The sequence below is a fragment of the Sphaeramia orbicularis genome, chromosome 24 (genome assembly GCF_902148855.1).
Source record: "Sphaeramia orbicularis chromosome 24, fSphaOr1.1, whole genome shotgun sequence".
NCBI lineage: Eukaryota > Metazoa > Chordata > Actinopteri > Kurtiformes > Apogonidae > Sphaeramia > Sphaeramia orbicularis.
The window spans coordinates 25,894,384-25,917,076 of record NC_043979.1 but is presented as its reverse complement, the minus strand read 5'-3'; the positions used below and the strand labels follow the sequence as shown (position 1 = coordinate 25,917,076).

General features: G+C 36.9%; 1 protein-coding gene across 1 annotated transcript; it reads right to left on the bottom strand.

Annotated features, from left to right (window-relative positions):
- Nucleotides 1-458: 458 nt before the first annotated feature.
- Nucleotides 459-9,077, bottom strand: LOC115414961 (fibrinogen-like protein 1). Its single transcript, XM_030128342.1, has 9 exons — nt 8,960-9,077; nt 8,311-8,563; nt 6,908-7,123; nt 3,722-3,841; nt 3,518-3,632; nt 3,274-3,411; nt 2,836-3,052; nt 1,479-1,674; nt 459-1,403 (listed from the first exon to the last, which is right to left on the bottom strand). Exons 2-9 carry the CDS (start codon nt 8,464-8,466, stop codon nt 1,257-1,259), a joined length of 1,305 nt encoding a protein of 434 aa, XP_029984202.1. The 5' UTR covers nt 8,467-8,563; nt 8,960-9,077; the 3' UTR covers nt 459-1,256.
- Nucleotides 9,078-22,693: the final 13,616 nt, after the last annotated feature.

Below are 22,693 nucleotides of genomic sequence, written 5' to 3'. Positions count from 1 at the left end.
GTTATGTGAATTATGTTGAGCATTATAATTTCACAGTTGTATTACAGTTTCTGTTTCCTGTAGCTGTACAAAAAAATTGACTAAAACAGCATAAATGAGTAAGGCAATACTTAAGAGAAGGATTTTATAAAGCGGAACAGCACTGTGCTGTACATTGCTATAGAACTCAACATCTGTATGTTATAAAGGTTTCAGAGCAGGAGAATAAGTTTAGTATAAGTTTAGCATTTTACAATAAAAAATTATACAATATTCAAGAAATCTTGTAAAACATTGTTCTTATAGACAAGCTACTTGTTTTCTGTTCCTGGCCCTCTGCCCAACACACACCTGCTATATTAACATAAATCTGCCAATATGCTACAGGTCTGTGGGTAATTTTAGCACAAGTTAACAGCAGTTAACTCTAACTTGTGAAGCTGATATTTGTCTAGGAGTCACAGCATTTTGGCAATACAAATTTTTATACTGTATGTTTATTGTACCACTCATGTCATTAAACATTAAACACATCTTCCAACAAGAGTTTATCTTTTCTGCCTGACCCAATACAGTGAGACAAGGATTGGCATCATTATGTATAGCACAATTTAGTGTTTTGACTCATTTGGGTAATAGAATGCAATTAACATACTTTAATACATGCTGAATTAAATTTGTCATTATCTTAAATTCAAAATTTCTGCAAATTAGATAAAAGATAATTAATATAGTACATGCAATATTCATAACATATGCAGAGCATTCAGTAAAAATGTCTCACTACTGGCTTACACGTCTCCTCTCACAGTTCTCTTTCTCAATGCATCAATGGATTTGTCACTAGTGGTGTGTCAAAATTTGAAGTAACAAACTAAAGGTACAAAATAGAAGTAAAAAATAAGGAAGAACTAACTTCCTATGACCAAGTGAGTGAAAAACACCAAAAACTTACTTTCCACAAATAACCATGAGTCCAAAGTGGAGCTTAATTAAAAGTTTGTTTCCAGAATTATGCAAAAGAAAAAAGGTCCATAGTTTTTAAGGTGAAAATATCAAGTATACCAGTTGTATTTGCGCAAAAAAGGTAAAAAGCTTGAAAATAGCTGGAGAGATGTCATTTACTTTGTGGGTCGACTCACGACAAAAACTGCAGTTGACACTTGTGACATTTACTTCCTTCTTGATGAGCTCAGAAAATAAAAAAAGGATGTCATCTTCACTGCAGCGTCCCACTGTGATATCTGTGTCATCTCTGTTGCCATGGTAACGGCGTCTCAGGGTGACACACGGCCTCTGAAGGTGTGAGGACGGATCATCATGCTGACTTTGCGCAGAGAGTAATAATCAGAGTCTCTCCAGGAGTGCCAAACGATCCCATCAGGACCGAGGGGCCCACGGCTGTTAGGGGTATAATGACCTCCCTGCAGAGTGAAGAAGTGGTAAATACTCCAAAAGACTTAAACAATATAAATCAAAGGGTTTTGTGTGTCTCTTACCCCGTAGTAAACTCCATTTAGGTTGGCATAGAAACACTGGTTGTACCACCACCCGCCGTGGGAGATCTCAGCGCAGATGTTACCGCTGTCAGGTGTACTGAAGCCCTGCCTGTCATGGTACCAGCTGAAGGAGTCCTGGACCGTACCACTGAAACCTGAAACATGAAGACGATACTGGTGGTCTTCATCTTCCACACTGTAAAAATAAACATACATGTAGAAGAACATGAAATATACAGCTGTGAAATATGATGCTCTAACCAATGTCCAGAACTGACCATTACAGAAGATCCTTCATCCCTCTGCCTTCAGGATACATATTATCAAAGTCTGACCACTGACTGATCAGTTCTTCTATTGTGCCGTGTGAAGCAAACATTCTTTTATGGTGATAGGTTATCACTTTTCTTCCCCTTACAGCGCTCTGATGTACACAAGAAGCATTTTGAATTCAGACCTAAACGCATATCGTCACCTTCCCAAAATAACTGCCTAAGTTGTTTTTTTTTTTTTTGCCTAAATCATCAAATTCCCAGTTTATGTTAAGTTTTTTTGTGTTTCCTGAAAAATATGAAAAAATGACAGAGGCAATTATTTTAGGAAGGTGACAAAATGAGACCTGAACAGCTGCTTGGTGCCTTTGAGGCCACTAGAGGGCCTCTAGAGCACCTGAAATCTTACTTAGAATGTTTCATTACAGTAAATAAACCCCAACAGGGTGATCAAACAGGTATTTTTCTGAAGAAAGCAATAATTTGATGCAAACTTTTGATTAAGAAATTACTTGAATAAAATATTTTTGCCTCTGCTAAATAAAATAGTCCTTTGGGTTCTAAGGTTAGAATTGAATTCAGTGGAGTAATGTGTATTGTCCACAAATAATAGACCACAGAGTTCCCATCATTAGTTAAGTATTCAACAGCTATCAGACTTCATTGATTCTATTTAAGTTATTTGTTTGAAAGAGTAGTTTATTGTTTTAAACTGTTACTCTTTCTTTTTTTTTCCAGACAAAAAACAGTTAAAATTGTTGAGTTGTTTACAGTTATTGAATTATCTGCTAGCATATTTTGCACCACACTACAGATCGTCATTTCTGTATGACTCTCAAAGTGAAAATTAACACCTTGTGTGTTTGCTGAAAAACTACAGAATGGTAACAACACACTCATACTGTTATGATGTAGGCAGTTCAGTTACATCTAATAAAAGTGACTATGGATCACGGTAAATAAATGTGACTGGTCTGACGCTGACATTGGCATCAGTCTGATGAGGCCCCATGAAGGCCTGATCAGACCCTGGCCGCATTCACCCATAAGCCCTTCCTGTCTGTACACCTGTGTCTGACACTGACCTGAAGCTCTGGTACAGGGCGTGTTTGTGCTTGTTGCTCCAGTCTTCTAGATCAATGCGAAGGCTGTAGTCCCCCTGGGCCGTCAGTTCATGTATGTGGTCATTGCCCAGCCAGAACTCTGAGTGCAGGTCACCGAATCCATCCCTGTAGTCCCTCCAGCTGCGGTCAAAGCTCACGGAGCCGTCAACTCGCCGCTGGATCACAGTCCAGCCACCACCTGAGGCAAAAACAAAGCACTGAGAAGGAAAGCATATGTCATGTCTGAAGGGTTCTGTTATCTGTTATCCCCTTCTCAGAGGACCACAGGGCAGGGGGTCTAAAACAGAACAGCAGCTGTGGACTGGCACATTCAGGACACTAGTGAAACCCCTTACTTTTATCGAAACAGCTGAGTATACTTTTATCACAGTGTGAAGTGTCAAAGATTGTGTGACTCACCGTCTGTATCCATGTCACAATACACTTCCACCGGCCTCCCTGCCATCGATGGCACCACCGTGTAGAGACCTGATCTCCTCACTCCATTGTAGTAGACAGAAGCACAGTCTATAGGACAGTTCCTCAAATGATGAACATCTGAGGGAAGAAGAAGGGAGTCAGAATCAAAGAGGATGAGAGAAAGTCAGTATGGAGTGTCTTACACCCTCTGCTGGGAGATCATGACATGTGCATGAGTGTGAACCTGGGTAATGGGATCCTTCTGTATTCATCAGTGGGTTGGGATGGACAACATTGGCCAAACATCCAGGGTTTCTTTTCATTTTATCCACAAAAACAGTCAAATTATGAATTTGGCTCTACAAAGAAAAACACATAGCACACACTGTGAGGTTTTTACAGAGGCTTTGAGGGGTCAGGATGCAGAGGCTAAAGGTGGTAGGAGTACCTGCAGGTCTAGGATGAGCGTGCCCTGTAGGTGCAGCAGTGTAGTGGCTTCAGCATAATGCACCTCTAATGCATAAAAGCGCTGCTCCAAGGAGATGTTCAAGTGGCTCCTCTCTTCATTCTAACACCAAGAACATCAACACAAAGACACACAATGTCTCATAAGACACAGTGTAAGTCAGTGGTTCCCAACCTTTTTTGGCTCGTGACCTCATTTTAACATCACAAATTTCTGGCGACCCCAGACATTCAAAACGAAAACTTTTAAAAAAAATTTTTTTTGGCTAAAAATTAATTTGTTTTTGATCATGTAATAGTTTGCTATACTATGTTGCAAATAAACATTAATTTTAGATGACATTTAGGCTATATAATGTATATTATTATGGACGGAGGCAGAAAAGCCAGGTGTAGATTACTGCACAAAGTGAGAACTTTATTTTCCTTGGTCAGGATATGTACAGTCAGTCCAGCTTGGATTTACAAGGCTGACAATTAATACCGAACAAACAATAACTCAAACTATGAATTATGAAAGAGCTGCAGCATCTGAAACTGACCACAATGAATATTTGACAGATAAACAGTACCACAGTGCTTCACTTTCAGCTTCACAGTTTGTCATTTGTTTTGGAATTGTCTCTCTCAACTCACCATATATTTTTCATTAGTGTGTTTTTATTTTTATCAGTTACTCTAAATTTCAGGCGGCCCATTGGAATTCCAGGCGACCCCATGTGGGGTCCCAACCCCAAGGTTGAAAAACACTGATGTAAGCAGTAAATGAGCCAGAGAGAGAAAGGACAAAGTTAAGGGTTTTAAGATGGTTTAGTTCCTGGTACAGCTGTCCTTTTTTCACTCACATTGCAATGTATTATCAAGGTGTAAAAAATGCAAAAACTGCTCACCTCGTTTCCATCACTGGCTGAAAAGAAATTCAATGAACTGGCTTCTCAAAGTTTAAAATCAATGAATAGTGTTGGTTTCTTCTTCTGGAGAATACTTACCAGCCTCTTCTTACATTATTGAACAACATATGCCCAAATAAATGTTTAAATGTTTCACTGACTGACTCACTTTTGATAAATAAAACCTAAAACTCGCAACTGTGAGTCTGCCAGTCTGAATGTATTTGTCTTAGTTAAAAGCTTTTATGTGGAATGTGTTTAATGGTTTTTCCTCTGCCTGTGATGCTCTAAAGCACAGGTGTCAAACATGTGGCCCAGGGGCCAAATCCGGCCCGCCAAAGGGTCCAGTCCGGCCCCTGGGGTGAATTTGTGAGACGCAAAAATTACACTAAGATATTAACAATCCTTTTAGTTCAGGTTTCACATTCAGACTAATTCAATCTCAAGTGGGCAGGACTAGTAAAATACTATGATAATAACATATAAATGATGTCAACTTCAAATGTTTCTCTTTGTAAATGTAAATATTTTCATGTATTTACACTAAAACAAAGAATAATTTCATAAAAAATGTGAATAGCCTGAACAAATATGAACAACCTGAAATGTGTTAAGAGAAGTAAGTACAATTTTAACAATATTCTGCCTGATATTAAATGTTTTGTGTGTTTGTAGAGCCACTGTGATCTGTCACTTATAATGTACACGTGTAAATGATAAACTGAGGCAGAATATTGTTAAAATTACACTTATTTTTTCAGTTTGTTCATGTAATTCACATCTTTTGAAAGGATAATTTGTAGATGTAAACCTTTTCATAATGTAAATTTACGTTTTTCACTCTAAAATAGATAAAAGTTTGGAGTTGACCTTATTATTACCTCCGCCAGGAGGTTTTGGGATCACTTTGCTTTGTGTTCATGTGTGTTTGTCTGTTTGTTTGTTTGTTTGTTTGTTTGTTAGCAAGATAGCTCAAAAAGTTATGGACGGATTTTCATGAAATTTTCAGGAAATGTTGATACTGGCACAAGGAAGAAATGACTAAATTTTGGTGGTGATCGGGGGTGGGGGGATGGGGCAGATCTGTCTTGGCGGAGGTCTGCGCTCTCCGAGTGCTTTTCTTATTTATATATTATTATGTTATTATTTTACTGGTTCGGCCCACTGCAGATCAAACTTAGCTGAATGTGGCCCCTGATCTAAAATGAGTTTGACACACCTGCTCTAAAGGAATCCTAGAAACTCAAAGGACAGACTTCAGTATTTAGTCTACTCATGGTACAGGAAACAGAACTCATTACCACAAAGCCATGACGCCATTCCCTCATGGAGTCACAACACATTATCAGTGAACACTTCCACCTGTGACCCCCGGTGTGTCTATCTGACGCTGATTGTAGGCGCATTGCCTGAGACGCACGAGGCAACACGTGGAAGAGTAGGAGGCTAATCCTGTTAGTGACTGAGGTCAAGGACAAGCTTGAGAGAAGCCAGTTTGATGACCAGGCACCGTCATACGTTAGAGAACTGTACGCAACAAATGTGTGATGCTTCCTGAACAGTGTTGGGGAGGGACGGTGAACAGCACAGGAGCTGCATTCAACGAAATAAATGGGACTGATTGCACTGGCAAGAACCATAAAATTACAATTATTAACCACAAAATGATGGTGATTACAAAGGTGTTAGATTTTATGTTTTTAGTGAAAAGCTTATATGTCAGAAATATTTGAAAATATAATAGTTAGGCTTTAAAATCAATACAATCTAACCTTTTCAAGTTATATTTAAGACTTTAATCAAACAAATTGCAGTTTTAGGTTATGGGTAATTAAAGTCATTATATACTACTACATAGTTTTTTACTTGATAACTAGTAATCTATAAAGTTTTCCCTTTCCAACATGACTGCTCCTAAATTAGACAAAATAAAGGCCCTTTTTTAACACTTGCATGTAAAAACAGTCTTGGTCTCAGTTTTCATGTAGTTTCTTTAAAACTATAACAAAAGTACATTTCAAACCTAATTAAAAACTTGGTTTAAATCATTGTTTTGTGTATTCTGACATGTCTGAGCACAAGTCAATATTTAATCCTACTCAGACTCTGAAGCTGTGTGAGGAAAAGTATATTATGTCTTGTTTGAGAAAGTTCTGAGTTGTTGTACCAGCGTCCAGCCAATGTCCAGGTGTTGTAGACTAAAGCAAATACTCAAAGCAGCTGAAAGGATTGTTCCTGAAAGTTGACCCGGGTCTCTTAAGTCGGTGTGAAAATGTCACCTGCAGTTCGAGGACCTTGATACGATGGCGGTGGTTCCTCAGCTCCTCCTGCAGCTCAGAGATGGTTTCCTTCAGCGTCATAATCTGCTGTTTCCTCTCTTCATTCTCATGCAGCCAGTAGGAAACCTCATCTGTGCAGCGGAACATATCGGGGCATTTCTGTCCGTCCACCTGAGGCAGCGTGGCCACAATCCGACACATGCCATTCTCACCCACCTGTTGGAAGATGAGTCTGTCAAGAAAAACCTCCAAAAAAAACTAAATGAAGTTTTCACATAAAAAATGACATCTTCAAAACACGGCAACCGCAACCTCAGAGCATCCAATCTATGACTATTTATTTTCAATATCTGATAACACCTGCTATGTGACTTTTGGCAAATTTTACAGGGGATACAAAAAACAGGAAACAGTGAAATATGACAAAAAATCTGTTCCTTTAATGTTGGTACTTATGATAGAATGTAAACAACTTTTACAGGAGACTGAAATTTGAAGCTATAATAGGGGAGATAGTAGGTTTTTGTTCCCAACCAAAAATGTCACTTAGGAGGTTTCCTCAGGAAGCCGACAATATTAAGCAATTCCTTTCACTAGCTAATCTTGTTCTTTAACAATATTTTGCACCTGAGGACATTTTGTGCTTATAAATACTTCTGATCTTTTACTTTTAGAATTATTTATTTGAACATATCCTCTTTTTGGTTTTTAACTAAACTTTGACTTACTCTTTTAATTGAATTTCTTCAGTTTCTGTGTGGATTGTATTTAACTATTATCATTTTAGTTCAGTTCTACCTCTGAACCTGGACTCAAAACATATTCTTATGATGGAAGGGTCAGTAACAACATATTGTAGCGCTGGCGGAAGTTTGGCAGGAAGTTAGCTCTACGTCAAATGTGAACATTAGTTGCGCTTTTAATTTAACAAGCAGGAAGAAAACAATAGAAAAAATCACAACAAGATAGCGATTGCTCTACCTATGGCTCTCACTCAGGGTGCAACTTTAGAAATTACAAAAATCAAAAAAAAAAAAAAAAAAAAATACACAAAAAGGCCAACAAACATTGCCATACACTTACTAAGTCAAAACTAGTACCAAAACAGCAACCCCGCTGAATTCTTGCACATAAAAATAACACATTTACAACAAAATACCCACTACCCATAATGCACTGTGGCAAACATGCCACAATATAAATAATACAGCAAAATCTATCTATTGGGTCTTTAGCCTTAAATGTTTGGTTTACTTATTCAACACATATGTTTTTCTTGGGATAAATGTCCCAATCCTGCAAACATAACAGCATTTATCTACTGGCTAAAGTGTCATCCACCAATAATATTATGCTTCTTGTCTTTCATGTACATGTGCATCCATGCATTTTTCAGTAGATACCTGGTTAACGTACTCCCCACACTGAGAGCCTCCACCGTTCTGCTGAGTGGTAGCATTCAGGACGTATGCCTTTGTTTCTGGGAGAAGCACAATGAGGAGACAGAGAGCAGAGCACACACTCCAGCCTGGAGGGTTGGTTAAGGATAGTAGAGACATCACTGGCTCTCGGTTACTCTGACCCGGCCTTGGCAGCGAGAGTAGGGCTGGGACTCAGGGGTGTGTGCTTCACCATGTGAGTCTCTGCTGTGTCTCTCTGCAAAAAACAAAAAAAAGAAACCCAAAACTGTATCACATCCAGCAAGCTACTTTTAGACAGATAAACCTATGTTATCTTGTCTTTCCTTTCCCTAACACACAGATCTCGGGGACATGAACTTAGTGAAATGAGATTAATTAAGACTGCGATCCTGTCAGTCTATCACATTACTGTCCTTAGGTAACAGAATAAATACAAACAAGCTGATACACGTCACCTGCTTGAGTTGCCAAACTGAGGTGAAGTCAAATTAAGCAGAAAGCAAAGGATAGTTTTTACATTTCTGTTTAGATGCATAAAAAAATACAAATGGCGATGATGCCAATGTAGAAAATGTAGGAATAATTAAACAAAGCTACTAGTTAGTACCTGTGGGAAATGCAGTGTACTCACCCCAATCAAACACCATCTCCTACCCCACCCCTGGCCCATGTTGGGCTGAGGGGTTCTCTCCATTTCCTTCTTCTTCTTCTTCTTCTTCTTCTTCTTCTTCTTCTTCTTCTTCTTCTTCTTCTTCGTTCCCTGTATCTCTTTCTCTTTCACTCTGTATTCCTCATGCTCATTTCTCTCCTCCTCTTCTTCTCTCTCTCTCTCTCTCTCTCTCTCTCTCTCTCTCTCTCTCTCTCACACCATAGACATCTTAGTACCATAATCCAACTCTAAGAGGATTCACAATGATTGAGGGATGGATGGAAGCACACAAAAAAGGGAAAGGATAATGAAATTATGGTTAAAAAAAAAATGAGCTATGGGAGAAAATGCTTAAAAAGATGTGCAGTCTATCCTTAATTTCATTGACTGAACACCAATACCCTCTCATACTTAATATTTCTATTAAAACTACAGGCTTGTTCTTGTAAAAAATGAGTGTATCAAATGTTGCAGCAATATTGAGTAACCCCTTCATAGATGTGATTCAGTTCTTGTAACTTCATGTTATTGGTGTAATACAATATTGAGAGACATTTTATGCTGCAAGTTGGAATATAGAAATGAAGAGGGAACACTTTTTTTCTTTCTTTTCTTTTCTTTTCTTTTTTTTTTTTTTTTTAATAAATATTAACCATTGGTGCCTTACTGAGAACTTACTTTACTTATATAACATGCCTCTGGAAAATGCCAGCATACATCACTATATACAGTAAACACCTGCAGGCACAATAATCCTCTCAAAGCTAGTGGTAATGAAGGCTGATGTGAGTGGGAGTATGAGGGGTGTTGATCCTATTACAATACCCAAGCCGCTCTTTCCATCTTTATGCATCCACTGTGGTTCTTGGACACACACACACACACGTACTCTTCATCACAAGGAAATAAAGTAGTTTCATACATCTGTTTTGGAGGGTTAATTATGTCATATCTGTCCAATGCACGGCTATAAATATCCTCCAATGTGCTTTCTATCTTGTGACTGTTACATACCATAATAAGTCAGAGGTCTGAGCCACATCTCTCTCACTGTGTTTTGTCCTTTAAGTAGCCCTGTAGAAAAATAAACAAAAAACAAAAGACACTGCCTAGAGTCCTTTTTGTTTTGAATATCAAATAGGCTCTGTGTTGGTTCAGCACACTAAACAGTATTCCACAGCAGATTTAATAAATCATAAACATAAAACAACATCAGTTTAACATCATTACAAAATGATGTTGTGACTGCAGGTCTCTTATTAACTCCGTTCTGTGATTGTGTCTGTAATTATGATGTTACATGTGCTGTATGTGACAGTAAATGTGTATGTGTGTGTTCAAGGCCACATGGTGGCACTAGGTTACAGTTTAATGACCTCCTGCAGTGACTGTTCTCATAATGAGCTTCCCCACTGCCCCAGAGAAAGAATGCAAACATCAAATAACTCAAGAGAATTAGGCACAAAGGGAAAGACTTTACTGTTGATTTAAGAATTGAGTGTGAATAATGATTAAGACGTAAATTAAAGAATAAGGCTGGATTCATGGAGAAAAGTCTGCAAAGCTTCATAAATAATCTGATAATATAATTAGATTTATGGAAAGACAAATGCCTGTTGGCCTCTGCTACCATCAGACCGCAAAGTTAATGGGTTCAGACTTGTACCACTCGGCTATTGTTGTTCTCTTTCTAATAAATCTGTAAACTCTTCATTTATAATTTTGGTGAAAAGGGAATTTCTGTTAATTTTACTGAATCCGTACAGCAATAAATGTTATTATGTTCACTGCAAATTATTTGGTTCTTACCAAGATTATAAAAAGATTTAGAAGTGTTAGATTATTTATCTTGTTTTAAGAGTTAATTTCTTATTTTAAGTGTTCATACATCGTAGACAAGCTTATTTCTAGATTTAACTATCTTAATTCAAGAAATCTTGTTAAGTGAAATTGTCTTGCTGCATGGACAGATATTTCACTTGTTTTGAGTACCTTTTCCCTCAGATTTAGTGTTTTTATCTTGTTTTTAGACTCCCCCTTTTTTGCAGTGTTGTCCTGTAAGAAAACAACATAAATATACATTTTCAAAGAATACTCAGGCCATCTGAGAGTGATGTGAAAGCTTCAGCTCTGTGGTTGTAGTCAACACAATTACATGCACAAAGGTAATGCTACTGCCCAATATTTCATAAACATTATATCATAAATCTGCCAGCGGTGACATTTTACTAAAATATATTCAGAGAGAACGTTTAAGTGTGGACTTGATGAAAAGCAAAGACAGTAAATTCTATCTCTTGTGATTAACATTCATGAAATGTTCTTGATCTTAAAATCAACACATTTATTTAACAACATTATAAAACACTGTTTAAAGTTCTTGTGCTTCTTGTGTTTAATTCTATTGCTGAATTATTCATCATGCAATGAACTAGGTGAACATTTGTCTGGATGTTAAGTGGCCTTTTTTCAAGATGTTGACATATTGAGCAGGAGCTAGAGGCTGAAGGCTGGGACAGTTTGACAAGATGGAGGACAAGTGGTGGTTGGAGAAGGACATCCAAGGAGAGATGATCAGGATGAGACCCTTTTCTCTTCCTGTGGTGGAAATATGCTTAGCAGAATAAATGGATTTCAGAAACCAAGACCAGTTTGACTTGATTTATTCAGCTGACTTCCCTCTGGACGACAGCCTCCTTAAAAAGGTTTATGTTATTCCTGGAAACCATTCATGTATGTATCTAAGGGCCAAAAAAGCTGTTACTCATGGTGATACTGAGAACAAAAGGAGCTGAGTTCATCATTAGGTCTTGGATTTAATGCAAATGAGTTCAGAAAATGTCTAGTTTCTGGAAAACCAAAGGCAAATTTATCTAATTATAACACCCCAGTGAGATGGACTTCTTTTTTCCTTTAGAATAGAATAGAATAGAATAGAATAGAATAGACTTTAGTGTCATTATACAGCCATGTTCAACAAAATTGGGATGCTGATACCAATACAGTGTGTGATGACATAAAAGTACAAAAAACAGTAATAAATACACAGCTGTAAAAAAAATAAAAAATAATAATAAATTTTAAAAAAGAATAATACATTTTAAAAAATAAATTAATTAAAAATAAATTAATTAATTGAAAAAATTGAGCATTCTCTCAAGCAGGGGTGTCAAACATGTGGTCCACGGTCCAAAACCAGCCCAACAAAGGGTCCAATCCAGCCCATGGGATGAATTTTTTAGGGGCAAAAATTAGACTGAAGATAATAACAGTCAAGGGTGTGATTTTAGTTCAGGGGCCACATACAACCCAATTTGATCTCAAGCGGTTCAGACCAGTCAAATAATAACATAATAATTTACAAATTATTACAATTCCAAATTTTTCTCGTTGTTTTAGTGCAAAAAAGTAAAGTTGTAGGATGAAAACGTTTATATTTACAAACTATCCTGTCACCAAAAAAATGTGAATACCGGTAATCTAAACAACCATGATCAACTTGAAATTTCTTAAGAAAAATGAGTGAAATTTAAACAATTATGCCTGTTATTAAATGTTTTATGTCTTTGTAGATTCACTGCGATCTGTAAATTGTAATGCACATGTGTAAATGAGAAGCTGAGGCATAATATTGTTAAAATTGCATTCTAAAAAAATTGTAGTTATTATTTATAGGTTATTATTTTTGTGGTTCAACCCACTTGAAATCACCCCTGACCTATGATGAGTTTGATACCTATGCTCTAAAGTAGAAAATATAAAGTAGAACAACTAAAATATAAAACAAACAAAGTGCAGTTAAAAAAACAACAACAAGATTTTTACATTTTTACATGAGGCAATTATAAATATATATGCAGCATGTATATTTGTGTTTTATTATACTATGTTCCACTTTGGGAATAATCTATGGGTTCACTCAGACGTGAAGAACAGAGTCAGGGTTCTTGGCTATGGTTGAGACTCTGACAATTTCATGAGAGTAAAAATGTGACACAGTCCTCATTAACAGCAGAGAGACGGTGCATGGTTGTATGGTTTTATCCTCTCAGTGGCTCCACAATCCCTTTGAATCAAAGTTGCATCATATCCACTCAGTCAGACCGAAAACAGGATGAATGTTATGAGTGGATCATTTATTTCTGAGAGCCATCTCCATTGTGACCCAAACACTTAACCTATTGCTTTTCAATACGACTGTTTTGACCGAGCTTCTCTTCTTCATAGATCAAATGTCATGCGGTGTAATACTGGGAGGAGCAAGAGAGCATCTGTATCGGTCAACTAATCAATATCAATCAGTACGGACCACCTGTCTGCTCAATGATACGACTGGAAAAAGTCACAGTCACCCACCAGCCACATTCATCATGTACTTAAACTGTCTGTTTTTGTCTACCTCAAAGAATAAAAGAAAACGAGAAACTAGCTGAAAGCATTTTACTGTAATAAGATCAATTAGACACTGAAAGGCCTAATTGGTTCTATTGATCATTGAACTGTACTCACCTTAGCATCATGTACCCTATGAACCACACACTTTTAACATTAAGAAAGAGGAGCACAATGTTAACTATGAGATCTGAAATGAGCTATAGAGACAGGACAAGGAGAGACTCAGGAAAAATGGCATTTCATTTTAGCACATAATAGATGTAATTCAACAGTGCATTCATAGTTTTCTTTTCAGCATTCTATTTTCTTTCAGAGCCTCTATTGGTGATTTATAAGAGGGACCTGCAAGGCTTTTCATTCTCTGCAGCAGAAACTGATTACAGTCCACTTCAGAAACATCACCTGCTCTCATTTACCATGTCATGTATGAGGTGATTTATCAAACTACGCAGCCTCCGTCTCTTCGCTGTGCCTGAGGTGGGACTTAACCTGCTCGTCTTGTATTTTATGCTCTTTTTATCTGTATTTCTTAGCGGTATCCTTTACAGAACAGATGTCTAAAAAAGATCACTTTTATTTACATTTTTAGCACAAAACAGTTTAACCCATAAAGACCCAAATATCCACCAGCATCCAAAAGCATCTACTGATCTAAAATGTATAATACATTCGGATCCATTAATCCTATCAAAACATATAAATAATTGGTGTAAAATGTAGTGTGTCATCTTTTCATGGTGATCAGATATGACCCATCTGGATGTTCAGAGGCTCTGTAGTTACCATTGAAACACCGCCATCTTCTACAACATTTATTCACCAGTAAAACCCATGGAGTTGGATCAATGACAGTGGATGGAGACATTTGGTTTATGTTCCGTTAATGGTATACTTCACTGAAAAAGTCACTTTTTCATAAGTTTTCTCTCTTTTTGCCATAATAATCCCCAAATGTAATCTCAGCATGATGATTATAGTACACGATCAGTAAATTAAATGTCCAAAAATACTTGATTTTCTTTTTTTTTTATGTAGTTTTTATTGAAAAAGGTGACAAAATATCTCCAGCATTACCATTCATACAGATATTATCTATTAGAGCCCTTTTCGTATTTCTTATTCTATACATACAATAGTGTAAAAAAAAAAAAAAAAAAAGGAACTAACATATGAACTGGGTGCTTACAGTTTTGGTATTTCTCTTAAAAACAATCATAGTGTTAAAATATTGCTGTGGTTCTTTAAACATTACACATGTTTATGCAGAAAAACATAAAACTAAGAATAAATACAGGGAGATTATAAAAAAGAGGACATTTTTAAGGGAGTGATACAAATTCTGGGTGGCTAGAGGATAGAAATTTGATTCATTTGTCCCAAACATGAAAAAAAATGTATCCTTCTGGATTAGTAAGTCAATTTTTCCATTTTGAATATTTGCAAGATGATCTCACACCAGAATCAGTTTATTTGAGATTTGCAGAAAAACTGCTTCGGAAAACGAATTGCAAGAGCTCAGCATAAAAATATATAAAAGACAGTAGAAGGTAAAAAAAAACAAAAAACAATGAAACAGTCTTTTATCTATCTTATCTAATCTATTGTTGGTGGAGTTTGGGGAAAATACTTGATTTTCACTGAAAAAATACAAAATGGAGAGGATGATATTATGATAAATGGTGATAAATCATTTACAAAAGGTAAAATGTAGAGAAAAATTCATTTGGGGACTGTCACAAAAGTAGCACTGGGTCTTTATGGATTAATACAATGTTGATTTAAAATATAAAAGAAAAAAACAAAACAAAAAAACCCAAAATGCAGCTTGACACTTTGCTGCTTTTGGCCTCTCTCATATGTAAAGGAAAGCTTAAAATGACGGACATCTTTGGATTAACGCTGGTCTTTTATATCAGCCTGGTAGGGGTCCATCCAGGTGGTCTACTAAAGCATCACATGAAAAACTGTCTCAGGAGGAAAAACAAGGCTGCACGTTACAGCACAGAAAATGATATTTCACAGATCCTCCAAGTGACAAAACATGAGAAATGTTTCTGTGTATCTGTGTGTACAGGACAGACGTGTACTGAAGGATGTAAGTGAGAAATCTTAGCCGGAAGATGGAGGATGACTGTGTGTGAGAACAGTTTTTATTTTCATTTTTAAGTTTCACAACATCAGAGCAAGTGAACACACAGGATGTCTTTCTCAGAAAAGCAGCGTGTGCTCAAATCAATGAACATGATGCTGACCGAGGATACTACGGGGCTTTAAGGGTAATTGAGTGCTATTGTTAGTATATAATCAATAATGTTGGTGCTATTTTTAAAAGCAGCAAGCATCAACAAAACATGTGAACTCACTGGCCCCAGACATTTAACGTGACCTCATCCCACTTCATTTACTTAACCCTCAAAGCAGTTAAAGTAAACAACATCTACCGATCTAAATGTTTATTAACTTTTGAACCTCTAATCTTATCAATGGATTAAAAGGATTCAAGCAAAATGTAGTTTTCCAGCTTTTCATCGTCATCAGATATGACCCATTTGGACGTTCATCAGCATTCATCAACATCTGCACCAATGATTCACCAATAAAACGCACTTAGTTTGACAAATGACTGTGGCTGACGTTTGTTTTTTTATTCAGTTAATTACATATTTTTGCTGTTTTGACATAATAACCTTTGTATTTAGTCTGAGCTTTTATGAACAGCTGCATGATCAGTAACTAAATGCTGAAAAAAGGCGGATAATTTCTGAAAAATGCATAAAGCAGAGGGCAATATAATCATAATAAATGATGATAAATCACTTATGGAAGGAGAAAAATCAATCTGGAGGTTCATACAAAAATAGTTCTAGGTCTGTAGGGGTTGAAATACAGCTTAAATATAACAGCTGTCAACCTTTACGTGCTTAACTCTTTAAACCCTGAGGCTAAAATGGTCCATCTGGCCTTTTTTTAAAATTTTGACTATAAAAAGGTTAGAAACTATGCTGTGAGTGAGTCCTTTTGCCCATTCTTTCAGAGCACTTAGAACTTTCCAATCTGGCAGTCATTTACAATTTACTGCCCGTTATAATACTGCTAAAACAGCTAGTACAGGCGTGAGTGAAATAACCATAATCCCACAATGAAGCACAATGTCTTACTTTCAGAAACCGTTGGAATTTTCAAATTGCCCAAACAGTAAAAGCGTTACAGTCATCCTAATTGCATATATGTAGGGTGTGTCAGCGATGACACGTCAGGTATTAAAGAGTTAATGGAACATCATAAGTCAAAAAATTCCTCTTAAACTGTGACTTCAGAATAATAGGTGTAAATTAATTCACTGTTGCTACATCTTCAGCCGCTGTTTTCCTGATAAAAACAATGCCATGGAATGTTTTGGGCAGCTATATCTACTGTACAGCTGTGAGCTTCTCATGTATTATTAATATGTTCACTGTCTAAGGAGGCTTCAGTTTCAGTCAGGTACACAACAGCCATCCTCCAGCTCCTTTTCACTCAAACAGACACGTTCAGGAAATCTTTTCTGCCACATTCCATAACAATGTATAATAAACTCAGCTCTGTCTGAGGTCTACACATAAATCCATTTGCTTTAAAATGTCATTTTGCACAGTCCCGGTTTGAATTTTTCAACTTGTTTTGCACCTTCAGTATATTACAGTCATTATCCAGATTCTGTCCAGACATTTTTGTGCTTCTTATTCATAGTGTACAGTGTATAGTATACTGTGGTCAGTGGCGGCTGCTCACCTTTCAGACAGGGGAAGCTCATTGTCGGCTTACACCAAAAAAATGTCAAGTTATTTAAACATAAATTCGTCCCTCCATTCCTTTTTAAGAAAATGGTCAGTGACCTTATCGTACCAAGTAAACAAGAAAACGTTGAAATTATGTTAAATTGAAACAAGGAAGTATAATGAGTGTGTTTTATTTACAGTGCGAGAAATGAAGGAGTAATTTCGTAGTGGTTTCTCTCTTGATTTCACAGCAGAATGAGCGACGGTATTAAACTGAACTCTGTCAGTGAAGGAGTGTATCTCAAAAAAATAGCTGTCAATCAAACGGGATTCAGCCTTTCGACTGATCCTCCAATCAGCATGTGGAAACTCAGCGTCCAGCCCAGCTGAGGTCCACCCACAGCTCCATCCACCCCCAGAGACGCCGAGCGGGGCGGGACAACATTGTGACATTTATCCAATTACCGTCCAGTTTTGAGGCAATGAAAAAAAAACTGTTCCACTCAGTCCCATCTCTATCTATCTATCTATCTATCTATCTATCTATCTATCTATCTATCTATCTATCTATCTATCTATCTATCTATCTATCTATCTATCTATCTATCTATCTATCTATCTATCTATCTATCTATCTATCTATCTATCTATCTATCTATCTATCTATCTATCTCCTAACATGCGTCACGTTTCTCCCATTTGTACCGAAGCATAAACAACAAATAAAAGCATTTCCCAAACTGACTGTTGTTTTGTTTAGCAGGTGCCTCGATGTAAAAAATAGCCTCGATAAGTTGTTCTGTTTTGCCTTTTGTGAGTTCCCAGCCTACAACATACGTCAAGGTAACATGGGAAGAGAAAAAAAACACATACACACCGGTAGAAAACAGCTTTTGTGGCAAAAAGGAAAAACAATCCAGCACCAAACAGTGCAATCAAACTGTTCCCCATCAGAGGTGTGAAGTAAAGTACAAACAAAACCAACACATGCACACCTCATCAACATCATTTCAACACAAATGGATGGAACAATAACACAACAAACACTGTGTATCCATCAGTGCATGTGATGGCCTATAAAGATAAGCTGAAAAGAGACAAATCAACATGTTCAGACTTCAGTTTTTGACACTGATTAATGATTTGCACACTGTGAAAAAACTGAAGCCAGTTATTTTCAGTACTTTTTAAAATTTTGTCAGATATTAGAATGGCTTAATTGTGTTTGATTTCCATTAAAAGGATCTGAGGTTCACTGAGCATAAACAGCTGCAGGAAATATCTTTGGTGAATTTATAGTTTTATTATTGATTAGATTTCAGACCTTTTTCACTGTTACTGCAGTAAAGATGTCATTCTTATGTTCCCCTGGGGCATTTTTGTACATATTTCACAACTTTTTTTTTTTTTTCTTTTAGTGGTCATTTTGGCCATGTTACAGATTGTTGCATGAATTTTTGGAAGAACTTTTCTCCTTAGTAAAATTTTGAAAATCCAGTGTTTTTTACATACCATTTATATTCTATTGATGGACGTACCATGTACCAAAAACTGCAATTAAATCACCATACATTAATATTTTTTCATGTTTTTTTTTTCATAAATAACTTACAACCTGCTCAAAAGTACCAAACATTCAATCATTTTCAGGATTTTAACCATTTAGATACCAAATGAATTATTTGAATTATTAATTATTCATGAGAAAAACACAAAAATGATCAAAGATTAGCAACATAAGTGATTCAATTGTATTAATAGTCAAGTAGTTCTAAATAGAAGGATCTGGCACAACTTCCCCTACTTCCAAGGTGCATGGAGAAGGAGAAACACTATCTGTAGATCACAAACTCAAGAACCACTTGTCATTTAAAAAAAAAAAAAAACAACTTTATTTCATTCTAGATATTTTTAAGCAGTGCCACATTCTCCCTCTGAACACCTTTGTGGCCAAAAATGTCTCACTGACTTACATTAATGCCACATTTTTTAATCTCACTGCCATTATAATGTAAATCAATGCATTCTGCAATGTCAGAAATTAATTTTGAAGAAAAATATTAATCTTTAACATGTTTAATGCCAGATTCAATTGTTTGTAGGCTGAGCCCCCTAGTATTTATTATATGGAAAATTATGTATTTTTTTTAATGCATTTTTTTTTTCTTATAAAGACAAAAGGTTAAAATACTTAAAATTATAGAACATTTGCTAGTTTTAGGCAGAGCTGAAGTTGTTAAAGAGATTTATGAAAAATAGCAGAAAAAATACTGATTTGCAGTTTTTCTGCAAACACACACAAGTGTTAAATCAGTAAATCTCCATGTGTCACAGTCTTTTTAACACACTTATCTGTACTTCTGTGTAAATAAATAATGTGTGTATTTTTACTATGTCTGTTAAAGTGGGCTGTTGGTACCATCTAAAATTTGATAAAGGCCTTTGATTGAATAATACAACTGCTGTGTCTGTCCCATGTTGGTGCACCTGTGCCTACATACCCTCTGGCCAGATGGAGCAAGAACTACTCAACAAATAATGAACAACACAACACACATAAAAACACTCACAAAACAGAATGCACAATGCACTCTGCTGCAGCAAACTCAGGAAAATGCGTCATCTTGTGTGACTATGATTGTGAAGACAATGTTGATTTAATAATTGTAAGTTAAGTAAGACCTCAGGTTCCTTTAAATTTGAACCCTAGTGGCTGTAGATTTATAATACCCATGTTATTATGTGTGTTAGAGACATGTGGTCTGTTTTAATGCGATTTCTAATCGTTGCCATTTGCCTGATATGATACAAACTCCCAATAATTTGTTTTTAATGGTGATTTTTTTTTTTTTTTTTTGCTCTACATTGCTTAACCAGCTACAGCCTGTACTTTACAGTGTCTGACATGAAAATCCACAGCATGTGACTACTCTCTGGCAGAATTACTTACTGAATGAATGTTTCATGACCGTACAATCTCCCTGTGTCCCTCCTCTCTCCCTGCTGATGACGTAAAAAGGGATTGTGGTGTTCCTTCGGCTGCATTACTGATATTGACTGTTTCACATCCTGCCAATTTCTGCCTAGATTGTGAGGCGGAAAGAAAAGGTTACCTCCGTCATGGCAATGTACGCTAGGTCGTGGATAATGGAGGAAGAAGAGAAAAAGGGCATGGAAAAAGAGGATTTCAGCGCTAACACACAGATAACCCCCAAAACATTAAACCTCCTGTTTGTTTCCCACTGTTTGTGTGTGGTTTATGGTTTTGTTGAGCTGTAAAACCACATTATATCCATTTGTGAATTCACAAAGGTCCCTTCTCTCTCCACTCCCTAACTTTGGTCCATATGGTAAGCGCTCTACTCTGAAACCCACCCTGTTCTTTCCACGTTTCTTAAGATGAGCTGTGGCAGTGACTCACACTGGAAGAGTTTTATGCAATCAAGTGTCATGTAATTGTATGCGCCGCTAATGACAATGTGCAATCACACTTCAATGTTCTTCACACTGAATTAGAGCATCTGTATGATCAGTAGTTGCAGGAACTAATCAAAGAATTGGAATTCCTGCTAACACTGGGGACAAATAAAACGAAAAACCCCTTTTATCTGATCTCATTTAAGGATTATTATAGGTGGGACCTTTCTGTGTGGAGTTTGCATGTTCTCCCCGTGTCTGCGTGGGTTCTCTCCGGGTACTCCGGCTTCCTCCCACCATCCAAAGACATGCACTAATAGGTTAATTGGTTAATCTAAATTGCCCGTAGATGTGAATGTGAGAGTGATTGTTTGTCTCTATATGTTAGCCCTGCGATGAACTGGCGACTTGTCCAGGGTGTGCCCCGCCTTTGCCCCTATGTAGCTGGGATAGGCTCCAAGCGACCCCCGTGACCCTAGTGAGGATAAAGCAGGTTCAGAAAATGAATGAATGAATGAACAATAGATCTTCAGATTATGCACAGAGGAGTTTCACAGTTTTTCAGAGCTGTTATTAAAAGGTATGTAGCTTGGTGGTATCTTAGCACAAAGAAAGGTTGCAAAAGCATCATATGATGGTACTTTGGACTTCACACTTGTAAGCAGAACTAAAGTGGATTTACCGTAAATAAGAAGTTCAGCACCAGCCTGCATCGTGACACAGTACAAAATATTACACAGCTACCTAACAACAAGAAAGTCATTCATTTATACACACGGGGTTGAAAGTTAACAAAGAGATCAGAGCGCTGACAAATATTTCAGTGAACAACACATGCTAAGAGTCTGTAAATGAAATACTCAGCCACAAATTACATTTCACCTAGCATGACCTGATATCCATGGCAACAACACACGGTCATCAGCACAGAGGAAACAGTCTTTCCTGCTCAGATGAAGATGGAAAATGAACAGAGTGATTAACAGAATGTGTTTGTAACTTGGTGTATATTCTGAGCTATGGAAACCAGGTCGTGCTGCCTTCTGCTTTTTTGACTGACACCCGGTGATACATTTCCATAATCCTCCAGACTGTATGTTAAAGCATAGCTCCATCCTCCCACACTAGCCTTCTGAGTCCAATATGTGTGCTAATTACAGTGCCACGCTTTCCTCTTCATTTACATTAGCATTATGCACCTACTGAAAGTTAAGGTTAACCTGTCTATGTCTTCATGTCTTCATGTTTTGACATTCTGCTGTGTTGCAATGTGTATTTAGAGAATACAGCTGCGTGTCAGAATAAGCAGTTTTTTTTTCCTCCCCCTAACAGCAAGAAGATTGCACTCTTAGAAATGACTCATGATTTATTAAATCCATTAGTGTAAAACAGTCCTCAGCCATGGCAAGGAGACCATAAGAGAGAAAAAGGGGCTTGGATTTAATGTTTATTTCAGATGTCATGCTCATTTTAGTTTTATGAGAACATGACTCTGGAAACTGCGCCACTTATGAGGCAAAGATAATGAAAATTGCAGTCTTTAATTAAATTAAGGGTTTTATTTCAGCAAAATGAGAAAGGTACTTTAATTTATCCAAATTCTGGGGTCTTTCATGGTAACGAACACCAGAGGCTCCACTCAGGGTTATTTCTTTGCAGACTCAGACCTACTGATATGTGCTTTCTGACATGAATCGTTGCAGGAATTACAATTATTTGCATGAAGGACAGCTGCTTTAATTACATTCTTGTTGGTAATGCCACACTTTGTTTTGACTTGAAGTTTAGCAGATGATATACAATACATTCTGCAAAAAATAAAGAGAGTTTACTGTTCTTTTTAGTTACTATTCCCTAAAAGGTAGTTTTCCAGGTCCTGATTTGCTGTGCCATCATAATTGAGGTGCCACACAGGTACACTACTTTTGGACAGACTACACTTTCAGTCACTGGGACTAACTATATATAACAGTTTACCACTCAACATGAAAGACTCGCAATCATATGCCTCCTTCAAATCACAACTTAAACATTGGATGAAGGAAAACCAAGCCTGTGACCATCAGTAGGTTGTCCTCACTGTGTAGTTTTGTGTATTTTTATGATGTTTTGCCTTTTGTCAGTTGTCTTTCTTGTCTCCTGCCTA